Genomic DNA, 19577 nt, shown 5'->3' with positions numbered 1-19577 from the left:
GGTGTATAGGGACACAAATTTCAACACTGACCCTTTCTGAGTCCCACTCCTCCTGGCTCTGCAAAGTTAGGAAGGATGATCAAAACTCCTGTCTGTGGGAAACAACAAAATTTGATGCCCTCATACAGGATTGCATTCATTTTCACAGATCCTTCTGAGGCATTTTATTTATTTATTTTTTCCTTTTTAGGGCCATACCTGCGGTATATGGAAGTTCCCAAGATAGGGGTTGAAAAGGACCTGCAGCTGCCAGCCTGCACCACAGCCACAGCAACTCCGGATCCTGAACCCTCTGAGAGAGGCCAGGGGTTGAACCCACATCCTAGTCGGGTTCCACTGAGCCACACAGGAACACTCTGAGGCATTTTTTAAATGGAAAGAAATGTTTTCTCAAGACAGCAAAATGGTCCATAGTTTGAGGAATATTTCTACTGAATTTGGGTAATTCAAATTTGATGATTTGGAATTTTTCCAAATTCTTCATTTCCTCACCTGACCCTACTCTCTCCCCTTCAAACCGAAAAAGAACCACTATTCCACTGCCTGGTCAATTTCACCTAAGTGGATATCACTTGGGATTGGGGTTTGAAATTGTACATTTTTATTCAATTACCCTCAACCACCACAAGGCATTAATTAACCCTGAAGACAAGCCAGCCAGCCTTGAATGGCCAAGGTCTGTTTTGTCCGTCAGAGAGAAGACATGGTTTTCTTTCTGCTCCAAGTGTTCCTCTCAATAATTGTCTTATGTGTTTGTTTGTGTGGTGGGGTGTTGCTCAGTTCCTTCTTCACTCTCAAGAGGAAGATTCCTCTGAATATGCTTAACTACCAAAGAAAACATGAGGTTTCACTATTTATCATTTTAAAATCAGGCAGTGCTTTTTTTCTTCATCAGAAAGATGCATTGCAAAAATCTACCCTCCTGCTGGTGCTTAAACCCTTCTGAGTAGATCACTCTTCTTCTCTCTCTCTCTCTTTTTTTTTTTTTTTTTTTTTTTTTTTACACCCATAGCACATGGAAGTTCCAGGTTGGGGATCAAACCTGTGCCATAGCAGCAACCCAAGCTGCTGCAGTGACAATGCCAGACCCTCAACTCGCTGTGCCACAAGGGAATTCCCAGAGTGGATCATTCTAAAACTGAAAAAAAACTTTAACACTACCTTCACCTTAAAAACCAAACACCAAGCAAACCTCTCTATTGTACTCTGTGAATTCTCCTAATCCTAAATAGACATGACCATGCTTACCATACGGGTTCTCTTTGCTTCTATCATATGCCTTTAAGAAAACAGCTTACCAGGATAGCCATTTCCATCCATATCAACGCCTCCTGATATGGACTGACCAAACATCCGCAGAACTGGACTTATCTTCCGCCCCGAGAGTTTCTGGAACAGATAATAGGGAGATTGAGTCACCCGAAGGAGCACCGTCATAAAAAAGAACCCATGACTGTTTCAGACCAGTCTCCTCAGGACACTCAGTCTTGAAGTTGATCAAAGAAAAAAAAATATCATAGTCCAAATTTGATCAGGGGGCTTTTAGCAGGCAGGTGAGGACGACACACGCCTTTATCATTAGTTGCCTTAGTTCAATGTTACCTTAAAATTTGTTCTAAGCTCTGTGCTAACAAAAAAGTCACCGAGATGAGTATGTTAGTGTCTAGACTTTTTTTTTTTTTTTTTTGCTTTGTAGGGCCACACCTGCAGCATATGAAGGTTCCCAGGCCAGGGGTTGAATCGGAGCTACAGCTGCCAGCCTACACCACAGCCACAGCCGTGAGGGATCTGAGCCACATTTGTGATCTACCCCACAGCTCATGGCAACACCGGATCCTTAACCCACTGATCAGCCAGGGATCAAACCCGCATACTAGTCGGGTTCTCACTATTGTGCCACAACAGGAACTCCTGATACATTAAATGAAGTTCCACATGGATCAAGTTTAACTTGCATTTCTCAGGGAGGTTCTGTTTTGTATTTACACAGCATAACTGGCTGAAATTCTAGGAACATGCTTTCCTTATCTCTCTCTACCCAAACATACACTAGACACGGACCACTGCTCTCCTATGAGGCACACATTGGTCCTTCTCTAGGTGGACAGGAATTAGCATGTCTATCTAGAAAAGATGGTGAAACCGCCTCTCAATGAAGCCAACCAGAAGATTGCAGATGGGATGAAACAGCTCTGCCTAGCAAATCTAGAACTCCATGGTCCCGGATCTTCTATAAACTTCAGGAAATGAAAAACAAAACCCAAAGAATGAGCTAAAGCTGTCCTCCTCCCTAAAAGGGAGCCCCCAACCAATGGTTCAGAATTCACAGCTCTACCACCACAGGGGACACTTGTGATACTGTATCAGTACTGACTTCTCATTTGCCATTAAGTTCAACAGGTGCTAATACACACTCCTTTGGTCCAAGAACATTTATTGTACAACCAGCCCTTGTCACACATCAATGCTTGGGTGGCACAGTTCCTCACAAAGATACCATGCTTCCTGAATCAGCAAAAGCCCCATGTTCTGGAAGCTGACCTGTTCTTTCTTCCCTTTCTCTATACAGGCTCCCTGGAGCTGTTTCCCTCCCAAGGCCCTCGCTGTGGGTAAGAGAAATGCTTTGTTTTCATGCCATGCAGCAACCTCCACATCAGAACCAGGCTTCCACGTATCCAGGGGCTCAGCTGGGACTTTCCTGCCTTACCCTTTTCCTTATTGCAAAGTCATGAGTATGAGTATGGAGAGACGTGTGCCCCACCCGCCCCACCGGCAAGACCCTCCACCTACCATCTCTAGTTAAACCATCCATCAGGAAACGTGCAGACATCAAAGTACCAACCAGAACACTGTAGGGTACACTGAAGAAATGTTTCTTGCTAACAGGCAGAGTCCCACATCCCACATGGTTCTGTCTAAACAAACGTGGGTGTGTGTCTGTGTGTTTTCTGAAAAGTCCTATTTGGAAGCAGACCGTCCTGGCTCTGAGGTCCCACAATGCAAGCAGCCGCTTGTCCTGGGTTTGCATTTCTAAGGTATGCCTGTGGCTGGGACAAGCGGGGGGGGGGGGGGGGGGGGGGAAGTGAAGGGGTGGTCCTTTTGGGGGTGGGGATGCAGGCTTAAGTTATCCCGCAGACATCTGCAGGCCATTATGCCATAAAGCCAGGAAGATAAGTCTGTGTGGTGCTAATAACCCTAAATGAAAACCAGGAGCCTTGGAAAACCTCCCCTTGACCAGGTTTATATGCAGTGTCCTTACGGCAGGAGAAAGATCATAGGGGCCGCCAGGACATGCCCAGAGGGCCCTCAAATTGAGAAAGGCCTATGAGGGTCTTAAAATCAATGCTTTGCATGGGGAACCCTAGAAAGAGGAACGCGTTACAGAGTAATATGGAAGAACTTTAGACCCTGATCTCACAATTTACCCAGCAGAAATAATACCAATCTCGGCCAAAGAAAAACAGCTCCCTTGCCCAGACTCGTTTCTGATTTCCTCCTCTAGTTCATCCACACAATGCCCGCTCTGTCCAGACCCGGGCCCCAGAGGATCCGGTGTCACAGGATTTTTCTTCCTTTTAAATCATGGACCTTATCACATACATATTAGCAGCTTTGGAAACACATAGTCCTAGATGCTTCTTTCTTTCTCTTTTTTAAAGCGCCCCAAACCACTTCTCTTTCAGAACTGACGGGACGGGCTCTGTGCTGACAGAGGCAGGACGGGTCCAGCTGCTGATCCCTGCTTCCTATTCCAGACAATCCACACCGACCACAAAACGTATACTTCGGTTCTCTGCAGGGATTCCACCCAGCAACAAAACAAAACACGAGGAGAGGGCCGAGGGAGGAGGGGAAGCGGGGGTCTCTCCACATTGCCTCCTCCAAGTGCTCAGCTTCCCAGGTCCAGGAACAAGCTTCCAGGAGGAAGCGTGGACCGTGACCCTGACGGCTGCCCAAGGATGGGGATCCCTGGATGACTTTCAGCCTGTGACAGTGGGAAGCGGGTTCCTGACCCAGATTACAGCAGCCCCTGGGACAAGGATGTGGCCCCCAAACTGTGCCTGGATCCCTCTTCCTCCTGCCACATGGGTGAAATCCAGGAGCTTGATTCCCACCCTTGCTCATTCTAAAGAAAAGATAGTCTGTGTAAGTAAATGCTCCCTCAAAGCATATATGCCTCACGGCAAAATAAGCTTCCGTATTTCCAAGTTTTCCAAATGAGCTTCCGGGAGAACTCCTTTTTCTGACATGGAGTTGAGGGCAGTGGTTGCAATAAGAGGGTTGTTAGCAAAGTTCCAGTGGCCAAATTGCCACTTCTTAGCCGGTGATCTTGGGCACATTACATAACCTCCCGAGGCTAGGGTTGCCTCGTAAATAAAAGGTGGATAAGAAGGGTACCTATCCCACACGGCTGTCATGAGGACTGGAGGCAAGAGGTCAGAGCAGACCCTCAGAAGCATCCTGCATCTCCCTCAGCACCTGTCTCCCACAGGCGCCGCAGAGCAGAGCAGGAGGCCCCACAGAGGGAACCCACCAGTCCTCAACCCTTCATGAGCAAACTCCTATCTGCAGCAGGAAGAACAATTAGGAATGTGCAACATGAACTTCCATCCATGTGCTGCCTCTTTTTTTTTTTAAGGGCCATACCCATGGCATATGGAGGTTCCCAGGCTAGGGGTCCAACTGGAGCTGCAGCTGCTGGCCTACACCACAGCCACAACAATGCAGGATCCAAGTCAGGTCTGCGACTTATACCCACAGCTCGTGGCAACGCCGGATCCTTAACCCACTGAGTGGGGCCAGGGATCAAAGCCATATCCTCATGGGTATTAGTCGGGTTTGTTACCACTGAGCCACCACAGGAACTCCCATATGTGTGCTGCCTCTTAAAGTCAACTTCTAATGTCTTTTCCTCCCTAGCACATGGACAGGACTTGATACTTTCTTATTTTGTTTGACAGAACATTTTCTAAGAACAGGACTTGGTTCAAAGTTCTGTTTCCTTAGCAATAATCGAGAAACGAGGCAAGCTTCTTGGTGATGAGAAGTGTCAGCATGAGAAGGAAGTGGTGAGCCCGTAATGAAGGTTCAGTAAATCCGTATGTGCTGATTGGAAATTTCTTGACTTGTGCTCAGCCCCTTTCTGTCACTGACCCACTGGGACAAAGACCCAGGCTTGTGCCACTCTGCACAAGGACCTCCGCAAACATCCTGACCATGCTTCTGTCCAGAGAGTGACTTCCTTTTTTCCCATGGGCTGGGCTTGACACCATCAGCAAGATTGAACTCAAGCTGATATGGCAAAAAACAGAACTCACCACTTCCATGTTTCCAAGTCTGGGGCACAAGGCCAGGGCTTTGACCAGCGCCCAATTTGGATGCCAGTGGTGACAACAGCCCTGCAATAGCTTTGAGGTCCCTCCTCCATGAGCCACTGTCTCTCTAGATTATATTTTACAAGATAATCATTTGGCTTAGCACAGAGGGTTGACAAAAGCAGTAACCAGAAAAAGCAAGCCTCTTCTTACATAAATCATTCTAACTCTGGCTAAGAATTTGGCTACTACCTTTTGTAGGCAGAATGCCTCCCTAGATATGAGCAAACTCGGGAGGAGTCTATAAATATGTTCTGACTTAATAAGGAGAATCAATGGTTTGCGTCCTTCACTGTGGGAAGGGGAAGGCCGGAACAATGTCATGTATTGTATTCACCCAGATGTGGCACTGAGTGAAGGTTTCCCACACTTTGTGGAATGAATGTGTGGACAACCACAGCACACGCACACCAATTACCATGGAGTACTGAGGGACCATCCCTCCAGCATCGCCGTGATAGATGTACACGGCACCCGAAAAGTCGTCCTCCTTGGGTGCACCAATGGCCACATCTGTGGGGAGAAAAGCAATTCTGGGTTAGAAAAGCCATTTGGAACAATCTAAGGGTAGATTCTCTAATTCCTGCCATGACGTCTAGAAATTTCCTGGTTGTTGACTGTGCAAGCATTAAACCAGACACAGGACCTCTTAACGGCAGGAGGGAAAAGTAGAAAGAAAATCATAGAGGCTGAGAAGAGCTGAGTTCCAGAAATCCTCGTAGGAGTACTGACCTGTCCCATAGGAAAAAATGCAACTATCAACCACCCCCCCCTTGTTTCTGTCTGTCAGAGAAGAGGATTCCATAGACATTGGTTATTGAGAAAGGCAACTCTAGTCTCAGGAAAGGGAATTATAGAAAATGGTCTTCACTTTACCAAAAAGCCAGCATTACTCTCACAAACTGACAGCTCCTGGGACAAAGCCTAGATCTTTTCCACTTTTTTCCCTTTGCTGCTAACAAGTCACGTGTCTGCAGACATGAGGTCAAGGGTGAGAGATTCACCTTCCTGACCTCAAGTAGGGGTCCCCACTCTCGGAATGAAAGCCTCTCTGGCCAAAGGTATGAGGGTTTCAAAGGAGCCTGGATGCCTGGCCTGAGGCAAGAGCTGTGCCCCACCCCCAGCCCATCTTCCACCTCAGCCATCCCTGCCAGTGATGCGGCTGCCACCAGTGCTGGCGTCTGGCCCCAGCACATACAGTGAAGGGGGAGGTACTGAACAGAGACAGGTCACAGGCCAAACAGAACTAGATGTTGGCACTCACACCTTCAAACATCAGCCCGGCATGGTGCTACTCTCAGAGCATCGTGGACCCTTGGAGGCTCAGAAACCAGAAGGGTTTGTGGTGCAAGGAAGCTGGTTCAGGCGTGGCTGCCCTGAGAAGCCCCAGTGGACCAGCCCCAAGGTTCACCGCACCACAAACACACAGCAAAGAGCACTAAGCTGATGAGAAGGAATTTCATGGAGGCAAAACTCCAGTGGGCCCAGGGCTTGGTCCTGTGACTACACAGGGAACACGTCCTCTCCCCGGGGCACTTGGACAGGCCCTCCCGAGGGCAGGGAAAGTGGATCCAGGAGCACCCATGTGAGCTCACTGACCTGGGAACCCGTCGTCATCAAGGTCGCCCAGGCTGGCGATGCTCTCCCCAAAGTGTGCATTGTAGGCACCATCCCCAGTCAGGGCCAGCTGCTCCTCGAGGGCTCCCTGGGAAACAGGATGGAGGGACAACGGAAAACAAAACAAAAACAAACACAACGAACCAAAAAAGAATGAAAAAACAGAGCTGGGAATGCCGCCCTCCCCCACAGCACACCCATGGGCAGGAAACACCTGGGCAGAATCACAGGGCCTCAAACTTCTCCCCGCTGGTGGCAAAGTGAGCCCCTTCCAGTGGGGTGCCAAGAGGGGCTCCAACAGCCTTGATGCGTTTAGAGGGAAGGAGACCCGTTGGCTGATGACAAAACTCCTCCAGTCTCCTAACACCCTAAAGAAACCTATTTAACCAACCTACCTACCTACCTGTCCCAGTAGTCTCTCCCCACAATATCCTCAAAGTTGTTTTAGAAGGAACACATATTTCTGTTTCTTCACTCCTGTGCCGTGTGGGACAAGTCCATAAAACGGCTTTGCAGGGTGCATGTGTGAGTGATCTTGACAGAGGAAGGCATGGTTCAGAAACCCCACCACCCAGAGGCTGTTGGTCACGGGGTGAGGACAGGGAAAACGGGACACACACAGTGTCCATTTTCATGTGTGGCTTGGATTTCCTGAGTAAACACCAGCCAACAGAGAGGGAGGGGGTGAGTGGTGATGGCGGCAGTAAAAGCCATACCTGCTCCACCCCCAAACTGTTGACACAAGAATATCAGAGCGTTAAAACATAATCTGATGTTTTGCGGCATAAGGATGTCCAACTGTGTCCCAGTGCAGAGGCACTCCAGACCCACCGTGCACCCGCAAGCCATCCCAAGGCTTTTGTTACGACTGCATCTTTTTTCCCACTATACAACTTGCAAACAATAAAGAGGTGATTGATTTTTTCTATTTTATAATGATTTTTATTTTTTCCATTATAGCTGGTTTACAGTGTTCTGTCAATTTTCTACTGTACGGCAAGGTGACCCGGGTTTTTCAAGTCAGTGAAATCCTACCTCCCAAACAGGTATTGATTCCTTCCCATCCGTGTGGTGAAGAAGAGAAGAGAAACACGGATCGCTGGTATACACAGGCACTAAACATCCACCTCCTCATTGAAATCACACAGTGATTCTATAAGGAGGACCTTAAGACTCCTCTCACTTTACAGATGAGGAAACGAGCCACTGATTCCAAGCAACACCAAGTTCCAAAAGCAATTCCATCAGGTTATAAGTCATCATTTTTTTTCCTCTCCTCCACATTATTAATTATTATTAATAATTATGGGGTGAGAGTCAACAGAAAAGAACACCCTGGTACTCAGGGTAACCACACAGCCTTAAGAAACTGGTTGGAGGAATGGGATGTGTGGGTACCATGTTTCATAAGCATTTTCTCACGCTTGCTAAAAGGTGGGTGGTTAGGAGTTCCCATTGTAGCGCAGCGGTTAATGAACCCGACTAGGAACCATGAGGTTGCGGGTTCAATCTCTGGTCTTGCTCAGTGGGTTAAGGATCCAGCATTGCCGTGAGCTGTGGTGTAGGTTGCAGACACAGCTCGGATCCTGCGTTGCTATGGCTCTGCCGTAGGCCAGTGGCTACAGCTCCGATTAGACCCCTAGCCTGGGAACCTCCACATGCCGCAGGAAGCGGCCCTAGGAAAGGCAAAAAGACCAAAAAAAAAAAAAAAAAAAAAAAAAAAAAAAGGATGGTTAATGGAATTTATTCATTGAACCATCTCCCTCTTGTTGAATATGCTTAACTTCTTTTTTTTTTTAGGGCCTCACCAAAGCATGTGGAAGCTCCCAGGCTAGGGGTCAAATCAGAGCTATAGCTACTGGCCACAGCCACAGCCACACAAGATCTGGGCCATGTCTGTGACTTACATCACAGCTCACAGCAACACCAGAGCCTTAACCCACTGAGGGAAGCCAGGGATCGAACCTGCATCCTCATGGATACTAGTCAGGTTCCTTACCACTGAGCCACAATGGGAACTCCCTCTTAACTTCTTCCTCCTGAAAAGATCTTGTTTTCTCATTGGTCTCCTGCACCAGTGGGTACACAGCTATCCCTAAGCCCCTGCCCCCACTCAACCTCCACTGTGCTACAGAGACATCTTTCTGACGCAGGCACATCCTTTTCCGTGTTCAACAGAATGAGGGACATCATGATTATAGACCCTGGCCCGCACCTGACACCCCCAGTCCCACCATGTCAAACTAAGTGGTCCCACTGCTTCCCATCTCGGCCAGTGCACTCAGCTCCTGGCCCATTACTTGCTGCTTGCATAACTCCTGCTCTCTTCAAGATTCCTCCCAGCCATTGTGTCCTCTGAGAAGGCTTCTCCTCACAGATGTGTCTATATTCCCAGGGAGGCAGGGTAACCCAGAGACAAAGCATGCCAGCTCCCAATCCAGTTCACCTATGTTCAATTCCCAGCCCCGTCACTTCCTACCTGCGTAATTTGGGATAGGTAATTTAAACTTTCTGAGCTTCAGTTTTTTCACCTGAAAAATGGGGACCCCCCCACCGACATCCTGTGCACATGGCACTGAAATCGCTCACAGGAAGAAGGAGAAACAGTTCCTGGTACATAGGAAGCCCTCAATTAAGCTTAGTCATTTAGATTTTTCTGGAGCATTGTAGGTTTGCAGTCATAAAACTGCATATAACTTTCCATTTTTGAAGGTGGGAAGCATGTCTTTTCAGCTCCCCTCGGTGATGGGGCTCAGTCACTACTCGCTGGACCAATGTCCATCTCCCACACCCCATCCCCATAATGCCCAGCACTGTACTCACGTTTCCTCTGTTGATGTAGACGGTGACCTGACCTTCGTCCCTGATCTCAGAAAACATGGGGGCCCCCACAAGCAGGTCAGAGAGGCCGTCTGCGTTGAGGTCAACTGCGCATAAGGAGGACCCGAAGTAAGAGCCCATCTGCAACCAAGTCAAGTAACAACAAAGTGGTCAGTGTCCACGCTTGCCCAGGAACCCCCGCCTTCCTCCAGCCCACCAGCCTTAATGACATCTGCCCCCAAGCCCTTTGGAGGCCATGATGGCCATGCTGCCCTGGAAGCCAGGAGGCCTGGGCAATGGTGAGTTCCTGGCCCCCAGGGCTTCCCAGCAGCCATTTAGGGCCCACAGTCAGCCAGAAACCCATGCTCACTGGCTTGAAGCCCCACCATGGGGAAAACAAGTGGACCACTCCCCAGAGAACAGGGTATTGTTTTTGTTTGTTTGTTTATTTTTGCTTTTTTAGGGCCACATCTGCAGCATATGGAAGTTCCCAGCTTAGGGGTCAAATCGGAGCTGAGGCTGCCAGCCTACACCACTGCTCACCACAACACAGATCCTTAACCCACTAAACGAGGCAAGAGATCAAACCCACAGCCTCGTGGACACCATGTCTGGTTCTTAACCTGCTAAGCCACAACGAGAACTCAAGTACCTGTTATTTAAATCAGAGGTCTCAAACCCAAACGCTAATGGAGCCCAGGCAAGTGACATTACAGGTGTAAAGAAAAAGTAAGTAAGAGTGCAGTCATGCTTACAGGTGGCAAGTGATGCTCAGCTTCTGTGTCTAAGACACAAAAGAGAGTGGTGGAGACTGCAGCAAACAGGCGTTCACAGGAGCCATGCCCACCCAGGTATAATCAACGCCTGCTCTACCTTAGCCTTCTCTGGAAGGCTGACCTCCTCATTTTTCAAGAGAAGCCAAAGCTCTAAAATTTTATTTGAAATGACTTGTTTAAAAATGCTGAGAATTGGGGTTCTGTTATGCCTCAGCGGTAATAAACCCGACTGGTATCCATTAGGACACAAGTTTGATCCCTGGCCTTGATCAGTGGTCAGGGATCCAGGGTTGCCATGAGCTGTGATGCAGGTCGAAGAGGTGGCTCGGATCCCATGTTCCTGTGGCTGTGGTGTAAGCTGGCAGCTGGAGCTCTGATTTGACCTCTAACCTGGGAACTTCCACATGTCATGGGTATGGCCCTAAAAAAAAAAAAAAATGCTGACAGCTAATTCACACTAAAAAAATAATAAACAAATATACCATGCAGGCTGAACAAGAAATTTTATACTGTATTCTTTCCAAAGGCTGCCAGTTTGCAACCTCTGTTTTTAATTTAAAAAAAAAAAGCTATCCTTTTCAAATAAATGCTTTCAAATAAAAGGGCTCTGGTTTTACCAACATGAACAAGCATTTTCTTTTGCTGCTGCAGTTGGTTGGCAGCTAGCTCTAGAGAGTTTGAGAGAGGTGAAGGGTACTCTAGTCTACTTCCTGCAGCGAACCCTGGGACAGGACCCACAAGTCCCTCCTGGTCACATGCCGAGGCCACTTCCACCCAGCCCCCATTCCCACCCACCCCTTCCCAAAGGAGAAGTTTTAGAACCATGGGGGGTGAAGGGAGGTCAGAAACCAATTGACAGTCACCATCTCAGTGACCTTGACAATGGCCCAATATTGACTTTAGTAAAAGAAACTGGTAAGACCCAGGCAAAGCCCTAAAGACCAAAGCTGCTGGCTGTTCTCTCTGGCTGAGTCCCAGGGGAACTATTTGTTTCATTCCAATGGACTATTTAACTTGGCATCTTCATCAGTGTTCAATCAGAAGTCCCTGTACACGAAGTCTCCTATCTAAGTTGTGACATATAAACACTTCACATACTCAACGCAATAAAACTTCGATATGGTGATGAAATGCTTTGGGGTGAGTGATCCTTGATCACAGCTCTCCCTTCAGCCTGGACATGTGGGGACACGTGTCTCTGTTAACAACCGAATTGCACAAATACTGGTGATTTCTTATAAGCAGTATAGGAAATATGTCAACCAGTAAAGACCGAAAGTGTGTTGGGTTTTGTTTCTCTTACGGTGAGGCCAGAAGATGGGACTCTCTGACCAGATTCTGGCCAAATGAAAGCAGAAGTGGGCCGGTGGTTTTCTGAGTCAGATACCTCCTCTGTGGGCAGCACCGGACACAGGCGTAAAGCGAGAGGCATCCTTTGGAAGCCTGGGGTTATGTCCTTTCCCAATGAAATAATGGTCAGAAATAAGTCAGAGGGACAAGAACTTCTCATTTCTTCTGGACAAAAAAAAAAAAAAAGAGAATAAGATGTCTAAGGGGAGGAATGGTCTATTTCAAAATTAGAAGGCCAATGACTGGAAAACAGGAGGGCGGGAGTGAATGAGAGCAGAGGGAAGGACAGAGCCTACGGTGGCTCAGGGTGAGGGCGAGAAGAAGAAAATGAACACAGCTCTGGAGCTGGGAGGTGAGACACTAGGCCCCTCGTTCCCTCCTGAGGGAGCCCTAAGGTATCACATTCAAGTTGGTCTGCACAGAAACCCCATGCCATCAGGTCCTCTGGAAGTGTGGGCAAGCGCGTTCTCAAACCTCACCCTCTCATTGTCCACTCTCACCCTGGTGCATGTGGGTGGCCAAGAAAGCCGGGAGGGTCTTGAGAAGGAGAAGGGGCACAGTTACAGACTATTGATTACACCAGGATGACCAGCATCAGCAGGGCCTGACCTGGGCACAGATGGCAGCGGGGAGGCACAGTGACGGCAGAGCATGAAGACATTTTAAAAATAGGATGATAGATATGCTTAAACGCCACAATTCACTTTAGAGTGTCCTTTAAGAAAAAATAGTAGTGGAGTTCCTGCTGTGGTGCAATGGGATTGGCAGTGTCTGGGGAGCTCTGGGACGTGGGTTCAATCCCCGGCCCAGCACAGAGGGTTAAGGATCCGGCATTGCTGCAGCTGAGGCTTAGGTCGCAACTGCAGCTCAGATCTGATCCCTGGACCAGGAGTTCCCTATGCCACAAGGTGGCCAAAAAAGAAAAAAAAAAAAAATTTAATTTAAAAATTAAAAATAAAAAAATAACAGTAGTCATATAAGGCGATAGATGTGTGTAAGGTCAGATGTGAACATTACTGTGCTCATCATTTCACAATACATACATGTACAAAGTCATCATGATGCACATCTTAAACATGCTCTATATCAATCGTATCTCAATAAATCTGGGGAGAAGAATTATTTTCATTTCATGCTTTCAAGCCCAGGTGCATTAGCAGGGAGGGCTTTCCACAGGAGACACACTCCCTCATTTAATTTTTTGGACCAAGAGCTAAAATGTTAGACTTAGCAGCATTTATACCCTACTTGGTTTATGAGACTCTCTCTCTTTTTTTCTTTTTTAAATCACAAATGGCATGGGGTAATTTCTTTTCTAACTTTAGAGGTGCTTGGAAATCCTTTTTAGCAGAATCGCTCACAGTCATTTTCCAGTGTTGTTGCTTTGGGGTTTTGGAAATGTTAAAATAACACAGGCCAGCACGGTTCCCGGGGGAACGCAGAACCGTTCTCAGGGAAAACTTCACAAAAACCAAGCTGGTGATGTATTCTCTACTGAAAAAGTTATGACAGTTATAACCTAAGAATACACATGAAGGTTGTTAAAATTGCAAAAAGCTCTGCTCATGAGCGGGATTTCTGGAACTCAGAATATGAACTCCCATCAGAACAGTATGTAATGGTGCCAACCCAGCGTGAGGCCGGTCTAACACCCCCTGAACTGGGGCACACCGTGGCCCCTAGAAGGAAACAATCACTTTTCCCTCTTTCTTAGGGTAACGGTAGGGAAATGCCGGGTCCACTATGCCATCCTCCCATCTCCTCATCCCTTCCTTCCACGTCCCAGGCGTCCGGTGCATCTTCCCAGAGCTCACGAAGGCCTCCACCAAGACAAGTCTCCAAATTACCCTCTTCACCTCCCCCCCTAAACGTGTGTCCCCTTAGGGTGGCCAATCCCACCAAACAATCCTGCTGATCTAGGCCCCACGAAGGTGTGCATGACTGATAAGCCCATGAAAAATGGTGCTTATTCATCACAGGCTTTCCACCTGGCTTCACTTCAGACTCCAGTACAATATGATGGAAACTTGTAGGAAATGGAGAGAAGATTAACAACAGGGTAAGGCTGACAAGATGACACAGGCAGATAACCATGCCCACGACTAATTTCAGGGCAACCTGCCCCAGCTATTTCTACTGCAAAGTTCTCAAAGGAACCGGGTGATTTTTGTTTGGTATTTCTTTGTGTGGTGACAGTCCCCATGGCAATGGTGGCAGAGGGCTGGGCTGTAAGGAGGAGGGACAGCTTCGGGTTGATGAGAGAAGAGAACCGTTTGTCTGTGTGCCTCATCTGAAAGCAATCAGTCCTGTATCTAGGACGTGCTATCTGTACTCAACAGGGCCTGAACTCTCTGGGCTCCAAATGTGAACATACAGCAGAAAGACAGTCAGGGAGGGAAGGAGGGAGGGGCAGAGGCAGAAAGGCAGAGAGAAACAGAGCACAGAGTCGTTTTGAGGAGTATCCAAACGATGCACAACTGTTTACAACTCTGTGCTGTGACCTGGCCGTGTACAGACTCACCCTGCTATACGTCCCTACAAGTGTGAAGCCCAAAATCTTCAAGTTCCACACAATGCTGAGAAGGTCGAGGCGCCAACATGCAATAGCACCACCATGTAAATGTAGGGCCTTTAAGCCAACTTTCTAAAAAACTGAGAACTGATTCCCAAATGATGACACCCCTCAAACCAACCAACATATAAGACACGAATATCGAGAATCTCACCTTTTTACCTGATGCCTGAAAAATCTTAATTAAGGTGCCTGATCTTCGGTCAGCTCTAAAAACATAAACCTATGGAAGGAAAAGAAAAAAACCTGAGTAAGATGGAAACAGTGACCAAAGATATTGATCTGCATCCTCCTGGGAGTCCTATTTAAATGCCTGACCAGACACATGCAGGTGTGCCTGCACTAGCTGGTAACAAAGAAGTCAGCATAGTTCACATTGCCCAACTCAGCAAAGCAAGTGTCCTTCAAAGCTGGGGCAGAAATCATCTCCACAGCTCCAGAACCATAGCCTTAACAGAAGCCATGCCCAGGAAGACCCAAGAAGCTTCCACGTTACTACCAAACAAGTCAACCCTCAAGAAAAGTATTTTCTTCCTTGATATATTTTCTTCATTCCTATTAGTTAGAACTTTAGCAGGTATAATTCAGCTGTCCCTTGGTGTCTGCTGAAAATTAAGTTCAGGACTCCCAGGATAGCAAAATCCACAGATGCTCAACCCCTTATTAAAATGGCATAGTGTTGCATATAACCCATGTAATCATCTCTACATGACTCAGAATAACTAGTACAATGTAAACACGATGTAAATGATTACAAATACAATGGAAATGCTATGTAAATGATTGTAAATACAATGGAAATGCTATGTAAATAGTTGCGCAACAAATTCAAGGTTTGCTTTTAGAACTTTCTACATTTTTTTTTCCCAAATATTTTCCATCCATGGTCGGTTGAACCCGCAGAAGCCTGAAACCCACAGACAGGGAGGGCCGACTGTGTAAGACAGAAGCATAGAGGTGAATATTTTAGACTAAGCAATTTTCCAAAGTGATTCCACAGAACATTAGCATCATGAGATCTGCTTGGGTAAATAGGCATTTTGCTTAGGCAATGCCAGAGTTAAACATTAAAGAAATTCCTTTATCGGAACTTTCCAGAGCCTTTTGCATGGGCATTTGCACAATGATTTCCACCACTAAGAGGACAGTTTGTGTAGGACCTCCTAAGAGACAGGACCACGGTGGTTCTTTTTCCAAAGTGCATCTTAAGGGAAGAGTGAGTATCACGTGAGAACCAGTGTCAGAGACCCTCCTGTGGGATAAGCAGCCACTCTCTTCATGTCGGTGCTTTCCTGCCCCGACACCAGAAATGATAACCAAGATCCTGAGGGCCAGAGATCCACCCTGGAGTCCTAGGGAAGCAAGTCTGTACCATCTCCCATGCCTGGCCCCGGATGTGGAACTGTTAGCAGCTTGGCCAACAACAGTGTCCTCAGCACCTCTCACGTGCTCCGACCGAAGGCAGCATTTTCACGGGTGGTGGTGGTTGTTGCTGCTGTTGTTCACCAAGTCCATGATGCCCTGCCTGGCCCTATCATAAATAAATACTTTTCTTATCCTAAGACGTGACAGGGACTAAAGTTACCACAACCATCTGAGGCGATGACAATACCATTAGTCCAGTTTTCTGCACCTGGTGACTATCCACCAATGCTACCGACATTGCCGGTCACATGCAGCTCCTCCCCCGGAAGAGATAGATTATCGCTGTGAGGACAGCTTGGCGCTTTCCCTCCACGAAGAGGAAATCACATGACTTGCAAAGATCCATCCACTGCTTGAAGTTATCAGAGTTCATCCGCACACCTCCCCTGTGCTCAGTGCCCTGGCTTTTTATTTGGCTTCATTTTCAAGGAAGTGTTAGTGGGGAGAGAGCCACATACTCCAGAAAACGTGAGCAGTGGCTCCCAATTCCTGCCCAGGAGGACCCAGGGAAATGACCCTCACAAATGCCCATCAGTGAGGCCATGTCAGCTGATCAGAGCGACACCCCAGCTGAAGGCTCCAGTTAACAGTGGGTCTAGGTCCATCTCCAGAATCCACTTGTCTGAGCTCCTGGAGATGTGGCCAGATTCTATCACAGGTCCACCCCTATAGGCTCAAACCTTAACACCATTCATTCCGCTCTTCAGTCTTACCCTCAGAAAACCAACGCTGCTTGTTACAATGCAGATTCCTGGAGTTCCTGTTGTAGCTCAGTGATAACAAACCCGACTAGCATCCATGAGGACACAGGTATTATCCCTGGCCTCGCCTAGTGGGTTAAGGGTCTGGCGTTGCGCCATGAGCTGTGGTATAGGTCGCAGTTGCAGCTTGGATCCTGTGTTGCTGTGGCTGTGGCATAGGCCAGCGGCTATAGCTCCGATTCGAACCGTAGCCTGGGAACTTCCATATGCCAAGAGTTTGACCCTAAAAAGCAAAAAAAAATCCTGACTCATCTGGACCCACTCAACTGCATTTCCTGAAGCCTGGAGTTAAGATTCACAAAGGACAGTTCTCCATAAGTCAAGCCTCAGAGATGCCAAGATTCCCAAAGGGGTTCGATCCACCCTCGAACTCTGGGCTGTTTTCTACACTCTGGGCAGATACTTTAGGAAAAGAGACCCCTATATTCCCTGTCTAGCCTCTGGGCTGAAACAGTCTTGTTTTTAAAGCATTGGAGAAATAAATATGAGTATCCTGGCCCACAGATAAGTAACAAAAACCCTTAAGAGAGCTGGGACTAGACCTGGCTCCATTAAGACAAACTTGGAAAGGGTCTGGGAGAGAGGCAGGCTCGAAGTTGGGTAGCTGGGCCCCATTCCTCTGGAGGAGGCCAGGAGGCCAGAGGTCAGCTCTCATCGTCTCTCTCACACACAGTCAGCCATGGAAAACACTCTAAGATGACAACATGCAACATGGAGAAGTCTGGCAGAAGTAGTGACACTCTGATGAAGCTCTCAAAGTCAATTCTCAAAGGTGGGTGGATGGCGACGGGCAGGCCGTTCCTCAATATATCATCACTTGCCTGCTGGCCGCCCAGCAAAACGTTCACAACAAAGAGAGCTGACAAACCTCTCTAAGAGCAGCAGCACACAACCCCTGCCGGACCCCACGCTATTATTCCACAGACTCTTCTCCTCACCTTCCCGATGCCATCGTCCTGCGGGGCACCTCCTACCACATCGGTGGTGGACACGTGAGAAAAGTGGCCGGCAGTAACTGCATAGCCTGCAAAGGACATGGAGAAACCAAGGCCGGGGTTGAGCAAGAAGAAAAAGAGTCATCAGAGCACAGCGTTTCTCAAGTATCCCTAATCTGGACAATTATGATCCAGCTGCTCTTGGAACATAAATGACCAGGGAACATATAGGAGCTGTCAGTCTTCTCAGGCTGGAATGGCTCAATGATCATACAAAAAAAAAAAAAATGGTTGACAAGGACCTCCAGGCAGGAAGAGTTCTTTTTGCGGAGGAGTCGGGGGGTGGGTGGCAGCTCTACCCATGGCATCCAGAATTTCCTGGACCAGGAATTGAAGCTAAGCCATAGCAGTGACAATGCTGGATCCTTAACTGCTAGGGCCCTAGGGCACCAGGGAACTCCTAGAGTGCTGAGTATTCTCTCTGGAACAGGTGCTATGCTAAGTACACTACTTCTATTTTTTCCTTTATGAGATACAGTTTTCATACAGCAAAGCACACACATTCAAAGTGCAGAATTTAACAAGTGTGTGCACGTGTGCATAACCATGCAATCACCACCCAGAGTGACCCTAACCACAGAACCATAAGCACAGGAGCTTCTTTCATTCCCTCCAGTCACTACCCGCACAGGTCACCCCTAGCCTCATTTCTATCCCCATATGTTAGGTCTGCCGGTTCAAAACTCCACTCCACATAACACCTGGGATATTTATCCATGTTGTGTACGTTAGCAGTTTCTTCTTATGGCTGAGTATGTTCCATTGAATGACTACATCGTAATGTCTTTATTCTCCTGGGCACCTGGGGTATTTCCAGTTGTTTGAGCTTTACTGTGAATAAAGCTGTTATGAGCATTCTTACATGTGTCTTCAGATGCCACTATCTCTTTTAATGTCCCAACTCTATGAAGGAGGTATGATTATTTCTTCCATTTCATAGACATGGGAATATGGACCAAATGCAGGTCAGCAAAACGCCCAAGATCACACAGCAAGATGCAAATCTAATCTGCCCAAGGCCCTGCCTATTAACCACTGTGCCACATCCACTCCTAAGAGAGGGCCAACAAAAGCTGTCAGTGGGTGGCTAGGTAGTTGGGTACATAAACAAAGAATCTGAATGCAACAGGAATCTAGAAAAAAAAACAGTAGAAGCTGCCTGAGCATAGTCTAAACATCTCCTGCTTTCTGAGAGCCTTGTTGGCAGCAGAAACCCAGTATAGGCTGCCATATATTCTCCAAACCTTGTCCTCACCCTTAAAGCCTCATACTGTGATCATAAGCAGTTTGCGTTTTGTGATGACACCTCTCACTCCCCAGGAGGCCAATTTCTCTCAGACTGAAGGTTCACAGTCCATGCGAGCAACTAAATAGAACAACAGATGCCAAAGCCAGGGAACTCTTCTTTCCACCAGAAGAGCTATTCTTGGCTAGCTTGGTGGTAATTGCCCCCACTTCCCTTGTCTTACCTGGCACCTCCCTGAGCTACTCACCCAGGTAAGTGTACCTCCTGTTCATGATCACTTCGTCATTCAGTTTGAAGTAGGTGTTGTCTGTGAGGTTCAGCACTTTGACTGTCCCAGCCCAATAAAATGACCCAGGGGCACCCATGACCACCAGCTCCTACAGAAGAGAAACCCAAAGGTAAACAGGTAAGGAAGCTGAAGAGGGGTGAAGGCAGTGCCATGAGACCCACAATCGCAACAAAGAACTCGTAATTAAATAAGATGCTGCACCAAGGTCTTTCTTCATCTGAGCAGTAAAAAAACATTTAATTTTTACATAATGTATATTGTTTGCAACAGCAAAGATATGGAAACAACCTAAGTATCCATTGACAAGGGAATGAATAATGAAGATGTCGTATGTATATACAGTGGAATATT

The 19577-nt window shown here is 47.4% G+C and overlaps 1 protein-coding gene across 6 annotated transcripts in view; it reads right to left on the bottom strand.

The window, feature by feature from the left end:
* Positions 1-19577, bottom strand: part of ITGA9 (integrin subunit alpha 9) — a 354847-nt gene that overhangs the window by 273026 nt on the left and 62244 nt on the right. For all 6 annotated transcript variants that reach the window (XR_014822712.1, XM_021071658.2, XM_021071659.2 and 3 more), the window contains exons 6-12: positions 19185-19314; positions 17635-17720; positions 14665-14733; positions 9816-9953; positions 6975-7080; positions 5794-5888; positions 1299-1389 (exon numbers count right to left, since the gene is read on the bottom strand). Coding sequence is in view for 5 of the 6 variants with exons in the window: in XM_021071658.2 (XP_020927317.1) it covers positions 1299-1389; positions 5794-5888; positions 6975-7080; positions 9816-9953; positions 14665-14733; positions 17635-17720; positions 19185-19314 (715 nt within the window). In the remaining variant the exon portion in view is untranslated. The remainder of the gene's footprint in view (positions 1-1298; positions 1390-5793; positions 5889-6974; positions 7081-9815; positions 9954-14664; positions 14734-17634; positions 17721-19184; positions 19315-19577) is intronic.

Source organism: Sus scrofa, chromosome 13 (genome assembly GCF_054392235.1).
Source record: "Sus scrofa isolate SSC_HxYL_T2T_F1_AM1 chromosome 13, Sscrofa_HxYL_maternal_Yorkshire_Landrace_v2.0, whole genome shotgun sequence".
Taxonomy (NCBI): domain Eukaryota; kingdom Metazoa; phylum Chordata; class Mammalia; order Artiodactyla; family Suidae; genus Sus; species Sus scrofa.
This window is presented reverse-complemented; position numbering and strand designations above follow the sequence as displayed.